The sequence below is a fragment of the Saccopteryx leptura genome, chromosome 3, assembly GCF_036850995.1.
Source record: "Saccopteryx leptura isolate mSacLep1 chromosome 3, mSacLep1_pri_phased_curated, whole genome shotgun sequence".
Lineage (NCBI taxonomy): Eukaryota > Metazoa > Chordata > Mammalia > Chiroptera > Emballonuridae > Saccopteryx > Saccopteryx leptura.
The window spans coordinates 253,914,791-253,930,196 of record NC_089505.1 but is presented as its reverse complement, the minus strand read 5'-3'; the positions used below and the strand labels follow the sequence as shown (position 1 = coordinate 253,930,196).

The window sequence follows — 15,406 nt, the reverse complement described above, 5'->3', positions numbered from 1 at the left end:
AAATATTAGAAGCGTGACAGTAAAAATGCAAAGAAAAGTACAGAATATTGCAGAGGTAGGTACTGGAAATATTTTCCCATGATAACAGTTCTCAACCAGAGGTTATCTTAGCTATGTAAGGGGAATCTGGAAATATTTAGGTACATTTTTTGGCTTTCACAATGATTTGAGGGCTTAAAAGGCATTGTCTTGCAATGTGAGAGGGTCCTGCACAAGGAATAATTGGCACAACCTAAATGCCAAAGCACTCGTGTGGGGAAATACTAGAAAGAAGCTTCCTCTGGTTGGACCAACAGGCATTCACTTCCACCGCCTGCCTATTTAGCATATTTGCTCTCTTTAAAGGAGCAAAAAGAAACATCTAAAGGAAACTGTTCCTTTTCTACAATCACTGGGTTTCAAACAGTAGGGACTGAAGCTTTGACCTAAAACAAGGCATTATATAGCTATTTCTGTCTATTATTATTATTATTATTATTATTATTATTATTTTGTGTGTGTGTGTGTGTGTGTGTGTGTTAGAGACAGAGAGAGGCACAGATAGGGACAGACAGACAGAAAGGAAGGGAAATGAGAAGCATCAATTCTTCGTTGTGGCACCTTAGTTGTTCATTGTTTTCTCATATGTGCCTTGACCGTGAGGCTACAGCAGACCGAGTAACCCCTTGCTCAAGCCAGTGACCTTGGGTCCAAGGCTGGTGAGCTTTGCTCAAACCAGATGAGCCCGCGCTCAAGCTGGCGACCTCAGGGTGTCAAACCTGGGTGCTCTGTGTCCCAGTCCGACGCTCTATCCACTGCGCCACCGCCTGGTCAGGCTCTGTCCTTTGTTATTTATCTTACAAAAATATACCCCAGATGGTGTAATATTAATGTACAATATCCTGGGACTGCTTAGCAAAAGATGTAAGTATTTCTGTAAGTTAAGAAACACTTTTAATTTTTGTTCACTCATCATAGAACTAAATTCAGCCTGTGTTATACAATTGAAAGTACAGAAATTTACAAGAAATGTGAAGATCTAAAATTCCCCCTACCACTCTAGGAAAAGTCCTAGTGTCCTGAAATGGTGGCCCAGGTTTTAGAGATTTTGGCAGGGAAGAAAAAGGGGCTAAAAGCATTAGGCAAAGAGATTGAGAAGTTATACTGCAGATATAGTTCAGTATTTACTTTTTCATAGCTTTGATTCAATTTAATAATTATCGAGGTCTACTTTTTTTCAAAACACTATGCTAAAGTTATGAGGGTTATAAGACAAAAAAAAGAAAAAAAAAGAACATCCATAGAATTTTTGAGGAAGACCATAGTTAAAAAAAAAATGGCCTCATCCAGTATATAGGGGGATAAACGGTGATGGATGGAGACTTGTCTTGAGGTGGTGAACACACAACATAGTGTTCAGATGATGTGTTGTAGAACTGTGCACCCAAAACCTGTATAATTTTGGTAACCAGTATCACCCCAATAAATTCAATCCAAAGGGAAAACATTGCCTCACCCAAACATGCTTCTTGTACCTGAATACACTTCTTTATCCACTGCATTCCCTGCCAAGCCTAGGCAAGGGCCCTCTAGGAACAGCAGGAACGCCCGACTTCTCAGGGCAGACAGTTGCACAATTCTAAATATTAGATAAAGCCCCAGAACCACATCCACCCTTTTTAATAAGAAAAGAGAATGTTTCCTTCTAATTTCCACCCACTGATCCTGATTTGTCATTAAAAAAAAAAAAAAAAGTCTAATGCCTTCCATATGGCAGCCCTTCAAATATCATGTCTCCAAAGTGTCTTCTCCCATCCAAACAAAAGGAAACTTCTGGTGCAGAGTGCAAAGGGAATGCTAGAGAATATAAACATGTACAATAAGCCTTTCCATTTCTCCAAGTTAATGTACATTTATTTATTTTTTTTTTACCTTTGCAGCCTGAGGAGTACAAGCAATATGCACAGTGCTGGGCTTCACCCCATTTGCCTTAGGTCTTTTAAATAAAGCAAACCTGCTTTTCCTTCTTCCTCTATCGCCGTTTGGGAGAGACCCATTATACCTGATAGGGGAGAAAAGTTTAGGTGATCTCTTGTAAGAACCACACAACTCTGACAAATGTGTTACTTTGCCTTATATGATCCATCCTCAATTAATGATCTATTAGCACATTGTAAGTATTTAAATTTTTTTTTTTTTTTAAGCAGCAATTGCTGATCCCCAGCTGTCTCAGTATAAGACAAAATGAGATTTCCTTTGACCACATTCTGAATCATAGAGAAGTACCCTTTGGTTTATATATACAAAGCTAGAATTTGGATCCTGGTGTTTATCATGTTTTTCATTCTTATTTTTTTTATGTTTTTCATTCTTTACTTTGAGTTATCTATATTTTTCTTCCCTCTTTTACTCAAGGTAATCAAGAGCCAATTAGTAGCATTTCTGACTCCTTATAACTCACTTTTTTTTCTAAAGGTGACTGCATGTATTAATCTGACCTTTAAAAATGCAGTATATATTGTTGAAAATAGAGTCACCTCTAATTGTGAACCAGTTTAAATAGCTGAACCTTTGAAACAGGAATTTTTAGAGTTGTTTGTTAAGTCTCAGCCACTTGAATACACACATATACAATCATATCCACATATGTTGCCAAAACCTGTAAAACTGACATAGATGCCGCTAAGCCTCAGTTCAACATACTTGTCTTTAAGATCACATATCCTGAAGGTAAGCAAGTAAGCATGGACTGGACTAGTAGGAAGAAAGCTAAAAACAAAATACCTGGGTGCTTATTATGCAGTAGGCACTCTTGGGTTCTACCCCAAAAATCACCTCACTTAAAATCTATCCTCATAAAGGCCCTGGCTGGTTGGCTCAGTGGTAGAGCGTCGGCCTGGTGTGCAGGAGTCCCGGGTTCGATTCTCGGCCAGGGCACACAGGAGAAGCGCCCATCTGCTTCTCCACCCCTCCCCCTCTCCTTCCTCTCTGTCTCTCTCTTCCCCTCCTGCAGCCGAGGCTCCATTGGAGCAAAGATGGCCCGGGCGCTGGGGATGGCTCCTTGGCCTCTGCCTGAGGCGCTGGAGTGGCTCTGGTCGCAACAGAGTGACGCCCAGGAGGGGCAGAGCATCGCCCCCTGGTGGGCGTGCCGGGTGGATCCCGGTCGGGCGCATGCGGGAGTCTGTCTGACTGTCTCTCCCGTTTCCAGCTTCAGAAAAATACAAAAGAAAAAAAAACTATCCTCATAAAAACTCTCCTTTTACAAGCTAGGAATTAAGTTATTCCTCAAATGAATGAAGTTCCTCAGAAATCCAGAGGAATTAAGGTATTTTCTGAAGGCCACACATACATGTGACACTAGCATTTTATTTTTCTCATTCTTTTTTTTTTTTTAAAGATTTTATTTATTCAGTTTAGAGAGGAGAGAGATAGAAGGGAGAGAGAAGGAAGGAGGAGCAGGAAGCATGAACTCTCATATGTGCCTCGACCAGTGAAGCCCAGGGTTTCAAACCAGTGACCTCAGCATTCCAGGTCGACACTTTATTCATTGCGCCACCACAGGTCAGGCTTTTTTCTCATTCTTTACTGGGAGCAGCAGCTTAATAGTAATCTCCCCTTATTCACTTCCACCCCCAAATCATGGTCAATCTTGGGGTAAATGAGGCAGGGAATAGGAACAGTTTTGAGGCTGGGGGAGAATTTGATTGTAAAATGGCCTACATTAGTGGCTGACAAGGAAGAGACGGGAGTTTACTCAAAGACTGCCGTATGCAGAAATTACATTGACCCTTTATAAAAAATAAAATAAAATCAGCCGAGGCAAATTTTTCTAAAACAAGGACTAGGAAGACAAATGGAATGATATGTGACTCTAGACAAATACATTTTTTCATTTCATCTTTAAGCTCTCTTCTTTCTGGTGGTGAGGATAAGGCAAAGTCTATGCAGTATTTGAGCTCTTGTAAGTGATGACATAAAAAGGAGACATAAAGTACTTGATTTAGTAATATTATCCTGTAATCCTTTCTGGAAATAGGTAGGATATAAATTGTAAAAACAAAACAAACAAACAAAGAAAGTACTTTTAACCTAGATGTAAAGTTACTATATATTATTCAATTTCATGTCATCAGATAGAGAGACCTTACCCTAAGACAATGAGTTCACCGTATTTCACTGGTGCTTTGGATGGATGATTTTCTTGATCAGGAGAAAACATGAGCTTGGCTGTCTTTCTCAAATCTCTGTTCACTGGTCAGGAGCCTTGAGACACCTTTTGCATTATTTCCTAGATGAGAAAAATTTTCATTAATAATGAGATAACAGAGACGTTAGAATCACTTGTCAAAGATTTTAAACTGGTCATGATAAAAATTCTTCAATAAGCAATTGCAAACATGTTTGGACAACTGGGGGGGGGGAGGAGGCCTTGGCAAAGAAAAGCTCAGCAGAATAAAAGGGACATAGTAAAGAATCCGAACAACTGAGAGAAAAGAGACTGACAACAAAAACAAAAAAAACCCCAAAATCCCCAGAGCCTCATGACCTGTGGGAACGACAGCAAAATATCTGCCATCTGTATCACTGGAACCCAGGAGAGGAGAGAGAGTGAAGCTGAAAAAGTGCACAGAATCTCTGTTATTATTTCTTCCAACTGTATGTGAATCTACAATTATCTCAAAATAAAAAGTTTAATTAAAATATAAATTTGACACAGTATAAAAAACAAAAGCCCAACACTTCTGATAAGTCAAAAAAATCACTATAATAAACAATCCCCACAATATTCTCATGTCTATTTCATTAGACTAGGTATTTCCTGTATCTATTTCTCTCCCTGGTCCTCCTATTAGGCCTATTACAAAGGTTTTACAACAAAACTCTTATGCTAACCCATAAAAGTCTCCTGGTTTTATAATTCTACCAATAGGTTTCATAGGAAACTCAATGAAAAATGCCTACTTGTTGTTGTTTGTTTTGTTTTGTTTTTTACGGTATAGTAAAATAGAGCAGGTGTATTTTCTCTTTTGGAGAGAAGGCAACACCATATCTGTAGCCCAACAAGTAAAGGAGAAGGCTTAGCCAGTTCTACTCTTTTTTAATCCCTTATAGCTGATATAAACATTTAAACCAGCAATTCAGACATACTTTTACTATTAGTAAATTAAAAAATAACTAATGTTTACTAAATTAGTTTATTTTAAAGAAGTAAAATATACTTAAGTATTATTTTAAGAAAACTCCATTTGCCTGACCAGGCGGTGGTGCAATGGACAGAGCATTGGCCTGGGATGCTAGAGGACCCATGCTTGACCCTGAGGTGGTTGATCGTTTGAGCGCAGGGGCACTGGCTTGAGTGTGGGATCATAGACATGACCCCATGGATGCTGGCTTAAGCCCAAGGTCTCTGGCCTGAGTCCAAGGTTGCAGGCTTGAGCGAGGGGTCACTAGGTCTGCTGGAGCCCCCTGCTCAAGGCACATATGAGAAAGCAGTCAATGACCAACTAAAATGCCACAACTACAAGTTGATGCTTCTCATCTCTCTCTCTCTTCTTGTCTGTCTATCCCTCTCTCGCTAAAAAAAACACACACACACACAAAAAAAACTCCATTCATTCAAACACACTATAAAATCCTCTTATCTTCCCACATGAATTTTAATTAGAATTAAACTTAAATTTTAAATTCAGTTTTAATAACACTGCTTTGTCTTGATTTGGATTTCTATTTTGAGCTACCTTTTATTTTTAGGAAATCATGGTTTTCCATTTATTGTAGCAAATAATTTCCTTTTAAAAGGCTATTTATTTAAAGAAGTCAATTTAAATAGTATTAAATAGTATTAGTAAGTACACAGATATGGCAAAAATTTGAAAGTGATATGTGCATGCCCATAGTTGGCTGATATTAGTATACTGCATGTCTAGCAAGTATTAGCTAATGTCCTAGTTCTAGCTCTCTTTGAACAAAGCAATCTGTTTCTTCATCTCTAAAAATGAAGAGACTAAAGTAGACTGAAGAGAATTTTGGAGCTGAAAATATATGAGACCATATGGTCCTAAAATAAGAATTTACAAGTAACATGCACAAAGCACTATAGATTTAGTCCTACTGCCTCTATAGCAAAAGACACAATTTTTACCTTAGACAAGGAGGTACAGTAGGTGGCAAGTACCCATTATTCTATACTTTCTAGAGCTCTTGGCTAAATTAGCCAAGCAAAACAATGTATTTCTAATTATACTTATTCTGCTTAGGTCCCTTAAAAGGCCTGATTTTGTAATATTTTATCAGTGATATCAAAGTTTCAATCATAGAAACCCACTTAAACTTGGATTTTATTTCTCCCTAATAATTGAAAACCTATAGTAAAACACTTGGATAGTATTAGTTATAATAAGCCCATTTAAAGTTTTCTTAAATTTAAAATGGCATATAATCAATTTACATATAACTGGCATTCTTAAACTACAAATAAAATGTACCATGACAGCTATTACTGCTTGAACCTTTCATTGCAGTTCTAATACATGCTGACAGGTGACAGTTGTAAAAAAGTTGTTGGAATACTATGTATTCTGAGGAAAGATTAATGCTATTCACAGTGATGTTGAATCTTTAATAAAGCCCAGTAACTATACAGTGCTCTAGCACTCACTCTTTTTATATATTGTCTTTGTTTTAAAATCTGGATAAGATATAGAAGTCTTCAAAATCAATTCTTGAAGTCATGCACTTGAGGACTTGAAATGACTACATACATCAATCAAGTTTATTTTAATTTAGAAATTAAATTTAATGGGGTGACAGTAGTCAATAAGAATAAACATTTCTAGCGTGCGGAGGACCCGGGTTCGATTCCCAGCGAGGGCACACAGAAGCACCCATTTGCTTCTCCACCCCTCCGCTGCGCTTTCCTCTCTGTCTCTCTCTTCCCCTCCCGCAGCTGAAGCTCCATTGGAGCAAAGATGGCCCGGGCGCTGGGGATGGCTCTGTGGCCTCTGCCTCAGGCGCTAGAGTGGCTCTGGTCGCAACATGGCGACGCCCAGGATGGGCAGAGCATCGCCCCCTGGTGGGCATGCTGGGTGGATCCCGGTCGGGCGCATGCGGGAGTCTGTCTGACTGTCTCTCCGTTTCCAGCTTCAGAAAAATGGAAAAAAAAAAAAAAAGAATAAACATTTCTATAGCATTTGGACTGTTGATTGCATTGTGTGTCCATCACCCTAAGTCAAATAATTTTTCGTTACCATATATCTGTCCCTCTTACTTCCCTTCCCCCAACCCCCTCCCCAACTGGCAACTTCACATTTATCTATGTCCATGAGTCTCAGTTTTATATCCTACCTATGCGTGAAATCATACAGTTCTTAGCTTTTTCTGATTTACTTATTTCATTTAGTATAATGCTTCCAAGGTCCACCTATGTTGTCATAAATGGCAATACAGCATCATTTCTCGTGGCTGTGTAGTATTCCATTGTATATATGTAAACATCTTCTTTATTCAATTAAGTTTATTCTAATGCTTCAATTACTTGCCCCAGTTGTTGGTATTCAATTAAGTTAGTTGGTCAGACCCACCCATATATTCAGTTCTATCCCAATGTAATCTAGCACAAAGAAAATGAAACAGCACCATTAAATTCTCTAAAACTGGGGAAAAATTGCTAGAGAAAATCTTTCTACAATAATAAGTCTGTTTTCTCTATAATATTTTTACTTGATATTATATAGCTTTACTTGATCCTTGAAAATTAAGCATGTTGCTCTATGATCAGGAACCTTCCCAAGTTCAACAATAACAAAAAATTTAAAGACATATATTCTAGAATAGTGTTTTCTGTGTTTGGTGGGAAAACATAAAAAGTTAGCCAAAAAATATATATTAATTTGAAATAGTCTCATTAATTTGATTGATACAGCACAATATTCTATTCATTTGCTCTTCATTTGCTCTACAATTATTTTCATACCAAGCTTTCCCAAAGTAAAGACTTTCTATTAATATGTGATATAAGTCTGTTTCACTTGAAGGAAAACTGGGAAATCAATCTTTGTCCAAACTGCTCCCTCAATGTAACACATTTTTCTTTTATTATTAACATTACATATAGCCTTTTACTTACTATCTTCAAACACATCTATAAAATTCCTGCCCTCAAGAAACTAAAAGGAAGCAAATACTAAACAAGGGATAGACCTTAGGTAGATGTTTACATGCATCTTTTGAATACTTCTATTTTGGTGGGTGAGTAGGCTCAAAAGGGTGTTGAGATTTTAAAAAAAGGGAAAAAATTTAAAATATGAAAATGTTATGATGCTTTATGGTAATTATATACATGTATAATGTGGATTGCATATATTATCTCTGATGAAACAGATTTCTATCCATACTAGAGTTCCTTTGTGGTTGATTTCAAAAGGATGACAAACAGAAAGAACTGTTTGGTATATTTGTAGTGGAGCTATTTTATAAAACTAATTTAGCTGATGACTGAAGGGAGTTAAATTTATAGCAGTTTCTTGATAAGAATGAAAAATTAATCACCTTCCTTCTTTCACAATTCGCAGGATTAATAAGCAACACCTTTCCATAAAAGGAGAAAAGGGATAGGAGGAACAGTATGCCAGAAGTAGGAGTATGAGGTTATTCCTTTTTGCAGTGTCTCTTAGCTTTCTTAGTACAGCAGTGAAAGAAGTCAAGCATGTTCCTCTTCCCATCAGGGTACAGGGCACTCCCTGGGCAAACTCCTGCCTCCCCCTTCAGGTGGCAAATGACAAGCTAGTTAATAAGACTTTCCTATCTAATTCATAGGGCTATTGTGATATTCTATCACTTACAAGGATAACTTATTTTCATACTAAGAGGAAAGCAATTAATAGCTTTCCCAGGGGCAATATCTGTTCCTCTAAACTAGGGTTTCTCAACCTTGGCATTATTAACATTTCAATATTGTGAGGAGCTGGCCTGTGATAAGAGGAGGGTCAGCAGCAACCCTGGCCTTTACACCCCCTAGATGACAGTAGCTCACCTTCCCATCCCTTACCCTATGAGAACCACGGCCCTATAGCTCAGATTGAAAATGACAGCTTGTTTTTAGGAAGGAAATCTGTCCTATTTTTGGTATAGTGCTAGACACATAGTAAGGTATTTGATAAATGTTTCCTTACTAACATCATCATACTGATGACTTAAGGGGTATCACTAACCCTCGTTTTAGTAAAGGCAATGGCTTTACAGATACCTGCAGTTTCACTATTTTATTAGAATTGATAAGAGTGAGAATGGGATGGTGACTAATTATTAATATTTCTATGCATTTAAATATTTTAACGTTAAAACAACTTCTCTCAAGTGGTTGAAGGAAAGGGGCTGTAGCAGTAGCTATAAGGCCAGTTCTGGGCAGACTGACATTTAGAGAAATGTGGACTTGTAGAGGCCAGATAAGGAAATATCGTCTTGACTTAGGAGACCCATGCCTAGAAAAATTAAAAGCAGGCTTTGGAAAGCATGGAGGAATCCTTTGATATCAAAAGGGATGTCAATCTGAATCAACCTTGGATTAAGGTCTATCGGGCACTTGCACTGACTGTTAATTAGCAAAGTGCTTTCACATAAGATTATGTTATTTGACCCACACGACAGCCCTGTGAATTAGGTAGGAAAGTTATTAACTCCATTTTCCAGATAAGGGAACTGAGTGTGTCAGTCAGAAAGGCCAGTTGACTAGTAAAGGCCAAACCTTATCTGAAAGGGCTAAAACTAAAACCCACATACAAATTCAATATACATTAACCCATTTAATTTCTATCACAACTACATCAGTATAATTATTATCCCCATTTTATAAATGGGGAAATGAAGCTCCTAGAAGTTAAGTTGTCTGGGTTTTCTGATATCACTAAATATACCCCAGACCAGGTCAGGTGGGACTGACTCCTAAATAAGAATAAGAGACCCTATAATGGGGCCATTTAGGAGAGGGATTAGAAATAGAAAATACACCTGTGTAAAATAAACCCTAAACAAGTTATACTCCAGCAAAGACTGTGACAACTATTCAACTATGACTAGTGCTTTTTGAGGTTTGAACCTTTGTCATTTCCTCAATGTCCATTGTATTTGTCAACTCTGTTTCCTGGTAGTGACTAACAATAAAAACTTTAGTAAATAAAGGGGACTTTGCATGTTTGTTTAAGAAAATGGGGTGGGGAGAAAGGAACCCAAGGGGAAAAAAGCAGGGTATTACACTAAGGCAAATTCCTGCATATTGGAAGTGAGTCCAGACAACCTAGGAACAGAAGGTTTCAGACAGTCCCTGAGAAGTGATAGCCAAGAAAAACAGCAGGCGGTATTCCTGATTGGGGATGGGGAGTTAAATACAACTGGGCCACCCTACCCCAAAATAATTACTAATTCTCCACATCTAGAAAATGTTATTTTAAAAGACACAACAAAAGACTAAAACATTTTTTTATTGTCCTTGCCCATGCTTGCTTGGACTATATTCAATTCTTCTAGATTACCACCAAAGTCCTTAAAATGATAACATGCTTCTCAAAAAGCAGGACTAGAAATTCCCTGAGGTTTAATATTAAAGTCCTGAACAAAATTCTACAGAAAGCACCAAATTTGGTGGGGTTAGACAGTTATTTGGAACAAAAACATTGGATGAAAGTATATTCATGGAAAATTCTATCATTTTCTAAAGTCAGCATCCAACACTGGCAGCCAACTCATGCTTATGCTACCTTTTTTTCATAGTGGCTAACACTGGGCTCCGTCCCTGTGCCAAGCACTGTTATAAGCACTTGACATGTACTTACTGATTTATTCCCTGGAACAACCTTATGATATAGAAATTATTATAAACTGTGCTTTACAATTCAAACTCTAGTAACACTCTGGAACTGCTGAAAATATGAGGTGGGGGAGAGAGAGGAGGAGAGAACTACTGAGGGAAACTAAATTAAACAACAAACAGAAAATCATCCCCCACTCTTTCCTACTACATATCAAGTATTAAAGAGCAAAGAGTTCACATATATGCTATTGCCCTAACATGGGAATAAACTCCTATAATATTGACTAACCATTTTAATTTTCTCAGTAATTCAATCAATCATTTAAAGCTGAATTTAAAAGTTCCTTGGATAAAATTTAAACTTGGAAATAATGAATAAAAGATCCCACCCCCACCAATTTAAATCTATACCAATCTATGAAAAAAAAAGTAGATCACTGAGTCCATGGTCATATTTTAATATTCTAGGAGTAAACCATATTAATCTCATTAGGTTATGGGCCCTTCCAAAAAATGTATTAAGGATTATTTTAGATAGTTAAATTACTCCCAGAAATAGAATAATCTGGGATTTCTTTAGTCCTTATAAAACAATGACCAAGTTACATGAATTCTTTTTTTAAATGCAACAATAGCCTCAAAGTAGCTTGCCCAAGATATTTATTAATTATACAGGGGAAACAGTAACTTCACAGTGGGAGCGACCTGGCAGACACCATCTTAATCAACTGCTCAAGCCTCACATCTGTAATGAGATATTTTGCTGTCATGCATCTTCTAATTATGATGCACTGAGGACACATCAGTTGTGTGGTATGCTGCCAAAAAATGCATAACCCTGATCTAATCATAAGAAGACATCAGACTAATTCAAATTCATAAATGTTCTACAAGTAACTATTAGTACTTGTTAAAGGTGCTAAGGTCCTGAAAGACAAGAAAAAACAGAAATCCCCAGATTGGAAGAGATTAAGGAGATGCAACAACTACCGTACGTGGGATGTGGGATCATGAACTGGATCCTGGAATAGAAAAAGGCCATTAGTGGAAAACTGGTTAAATCTGAACACAGTCTATTAGTTCTACTATTAGTTCAGCTAATAGTATTGTACCAATGTTAATTTCCTGGTTTTGATAAATATACTCTGGTTATAAAGATTGCTGAATTTTAGAGGAAGCTGAGTAAAGAATATATAACTTAACTACTTGTATTCCCCATATTTTCTTTAAGGCTAAATTATTTCAAAGTAAAAAGTAAAAAAAGGGAAAACAAAACAAAATAGTCCTTTAAATTTAATAAAAGGCATTAAAATATGTATTCAAGATTCAAAGTTTGCCTCCTTTCAGCCATCTCGCCACCTAAGGGTGCAAGATTTCCAAACTGTACTGATCCTGTCAGCTCCGAGTGTTGTTCGTGTCTCATGTCCTTTCTGAGGTGAAACTGCACCATCCACACACCCTTTGGTTAGGAAAGTGTTACTGCACAAGTGTGACCACTCACTGGACTGAGCAAGACCTGAGCAAACTGATTCAGACATACTGACCAGAATTTGACAGAACCATGCATCATGGATTTTTCTTAAAAACAAAAACAAAACAAAACCAAAAAAGTTAGAATATAAGGGCAATTTTACTATTGAATGCTGTAGATAGTTTTAACAGAAAACACTTTGTATCTGCAACTCCATCACAGCTTCTGAATTAATGCTGTATACTGAAATCTTTAAAAGAGTATCTGAATTTGACTTCTGTCTACCTAACAACATGAATCCTGGTCTTAAAATGTTTATGAAAGGGAACAGAAAGGGGGAACTAGAAGGGAACAGCAGCTGTGGGTAATTTTGATTCTTTTCAAAAAGCCAGAGAAAGTCAAACATTTTTCTGAATTATTCACTAATTATTTCATTATGATAATGTTTTCTTCAAACTAGAAGAGACACTTATGAAGAACTAAGTAAACTGTAACTGAACCTAGGGCCAACTCTGAGAAATCTGTCCCTCGACAGATATATAAAGAGTTCTTTATGAATTATCAAACCTACAAAAGCAGCTCTGTAGGACATGATTTTCTCATCCTAAAACAATGGTGACAGTATTTCCCACACCTAATTGAATTTGTCATGAGGACTGAATGAGAACACAAAGTTGCACTAAAATTTGGATGTTGGGCCATCTGTTTGGTTCACTCACTAACATGTCACAGACTTTTGGGTCTCTTGAAATTATTCAAACTGTGCAAGTAAAACCAGTGATTTTCAAGGAATAAATGTAATGTAAAAAAAAAAAAAATCAAGTATTTGTTAAATACCTAATATGTATTTAGTTAGGAATACAAAGTAGGTCCTAGTAATTCTTGATTAATTTATGGTGATGCTGCCCCATCACTTAAGATTTAATTATTTTCTCAGAGGTTCACCTTATTTATTTCTCAGTATCTAAACAAATATTTTTAATCTGTTCTTGTAGATAACTTTGACACCATGTAGAAAATTCTAGTTTTTCTACTGCTCTTAATATATAACAGGCCCTGAAATATAATCAAAGGCCTCAAAATTAAATGCAATTAGTTTCAAGGTTGAATGCTGCATAAATGTTTTAATCTCAATAGGGAAAAAAAACAGTATATCTAAATGAAGTCAGATTTAGTATATGTAGTTCCTACTCAAACAGGGATGTTAACTAAGTCTTTTACAGTTTGAAAATTCCATTATAAGCTCTATTTAAAAGGTACAGGAAAAATGTACTTGCAAATTCAAATAACTAAATCTCCAATACGTATTATTTCTAACAGTAAAGTTAGCTACTGACAGAGAAATCATTAAAACTATTATTAAGCTCACCAATGAACAAAAGTTTCATCTTATGAGAATTCTAATTTTCTCTTTGGTTCATGATAAGTTCTGAAAAGTAGTAGCTGATCTTTCTTTGACCAAATCATAATGTTTTCCCTACCAATGTTTATAGCATTGTGTGTGGGAAGCTAAGAACATCTATTTTTTTTAGCAGACTGAATATTTTAAATCACTCAGTATGGTATTCCTAGTTAACTCTTTTCATTAGGAAAATGGTACATATATATAGATGGGATAGTTTTACAAATTTTCTCTCTCTACTCTAATTATTGTTGTGTTTTCACATTACAAATACCTCAATTAGTTAAATTATAATCCTTTTAAATTCAAATTATGACTGTAATTTGCAACTTTTCTCTTGTCACTGACTTAACTTTCATTTTATACATACAAGAGTGAGTGAATACTTCCCCCTCACAGAGTAAAAAATTATAAAAAATAAACACACACTACTAGGCAACATGTCAATATTCCAGCAAGCAAATTCAGTTTTTCATGAATTCCCTATAGAAAAAAAAAATCTCAATTATATCTTTTCATTTAATGAAAATAAAATGACTCAGAAAAAAAACAACACTTCTAGGAACTATCATTGTTCATTTTTTAGCAGAAAGAGCAACCCCACCACCACCAATAAATTATCAAATCTAAAATTATTAAAACTCTTTCCACTATATCAGAGGAAGAGCAAAATATTCAGGTAGAAACATTACTTAAAATCCTTATAAAGCAAGACTCTCAATATTTAAAAAATTTCTTATATTTTTCCCTACCATGTGAAAATGTTTAAATAATAAACTGTAGTTATCCCAAACATCTAGATCTCTTTGAGAGCAACCCAGAAGAAGATTTATGGTAAAAAAAAAAAAAGAACACACTAGATACTGAATAAGCTGTCAACAGCTAACCAAAATACAATGACAGCTCTATGATTCTGGCTACCAAACAATTTCCTTCACAGAGCAATATAATTCTCAAATTTAATAATTCAAAAGAAAACAATAGACAACAGTAAATTCTAAAGCATATAAAAAATCACTATAGCTTGGGCTGGAACAATATTATAAATGAAGAGTTTTCAGTTTCTGTCAACAAGCAATAAATACCCAGTTATTTTTCTTATGCTCTTTTAAGACTAATGGGAGGTGAAAGTAAATCCTCCTTAAAAACACAACAGCTTTGGAGCTTGAGATTTATTCAACCTTTTCCGAAATATAGAAGGAAATACAATTCATACATAACACACTTCTAAAGCGGAATGTGAAAAAAATGTGAAACAATTAAATATAAATGATCTGATTCATTATGATTCAATCATCCCTCTTACAAACTTACTTTAACCTGAAGCACTGACGTTACATTTAAAATTAAGCCACAAAACACCTATCTCTTTATTCCATCGCTATCCCTATAAGCCAAACAATCTTCTCACCAGAGGATAAAATCCAGATAGTATTTAAAGCATCTCTCAGTTACACTTGGAATCACACACTGAATAGCTGTCTGTCTGCTCAGCGTTCTTTCACTTAAGCATCTCCTGTGTGGGTGAGCCTGTGTTATGCAAAATAGGTAAACACTAAATAATTCTAGATTCTATTGGCTGAAGTGTGAGCTCACCTCTCTCTCACCTTCTTCATAAGGAAGTCTGCAGCCCAAAAGGGAAGAAACGGAAGTGAGCAGGAATCATAGAATAACGTGTTTTTTTTTATTTAAGTGAGGGAGGGAAGGTAGAGAGACAGACTCCTGCATGTGCCCTGACCCAGATACACCA

The 15,406-nt window shown here is 36.3% G+C and overlaps 1 protein-coding gene across 2 annotated transcripts in view; it reads right to left on the bottom strand.

The window, feature by feature from the left end:
* PELI1 (pellino E3 ubiquitin protein ligase 1) overlaps positions 1-15,406 on the bottom strand; it is a 66,028-nt gene that overhangs the window by 10,080 nt on the left and 40,542 nt on the right. For both annotated transcript variants that reach the window (XM_066378152.1, XM_066378153.1), the window contains exons 2-3: positions 4,128-4,267; positions 1,912-2,041 (exon numbers count right to left, since the gene is read on the bottom strand). In XM_066378152.1, coding sequence (XP_066234249.1) covers positions 1,912-2,041; positions 4,128-4,198 — 201 coding nt within the window. In that variant the 5' untranslated portion in view covers positions 4,199-4,267. The remainder of the gene's footprint in view (positions 1-1,911; positions 2,042-4,127; positions 4,268-15,406) is intronic.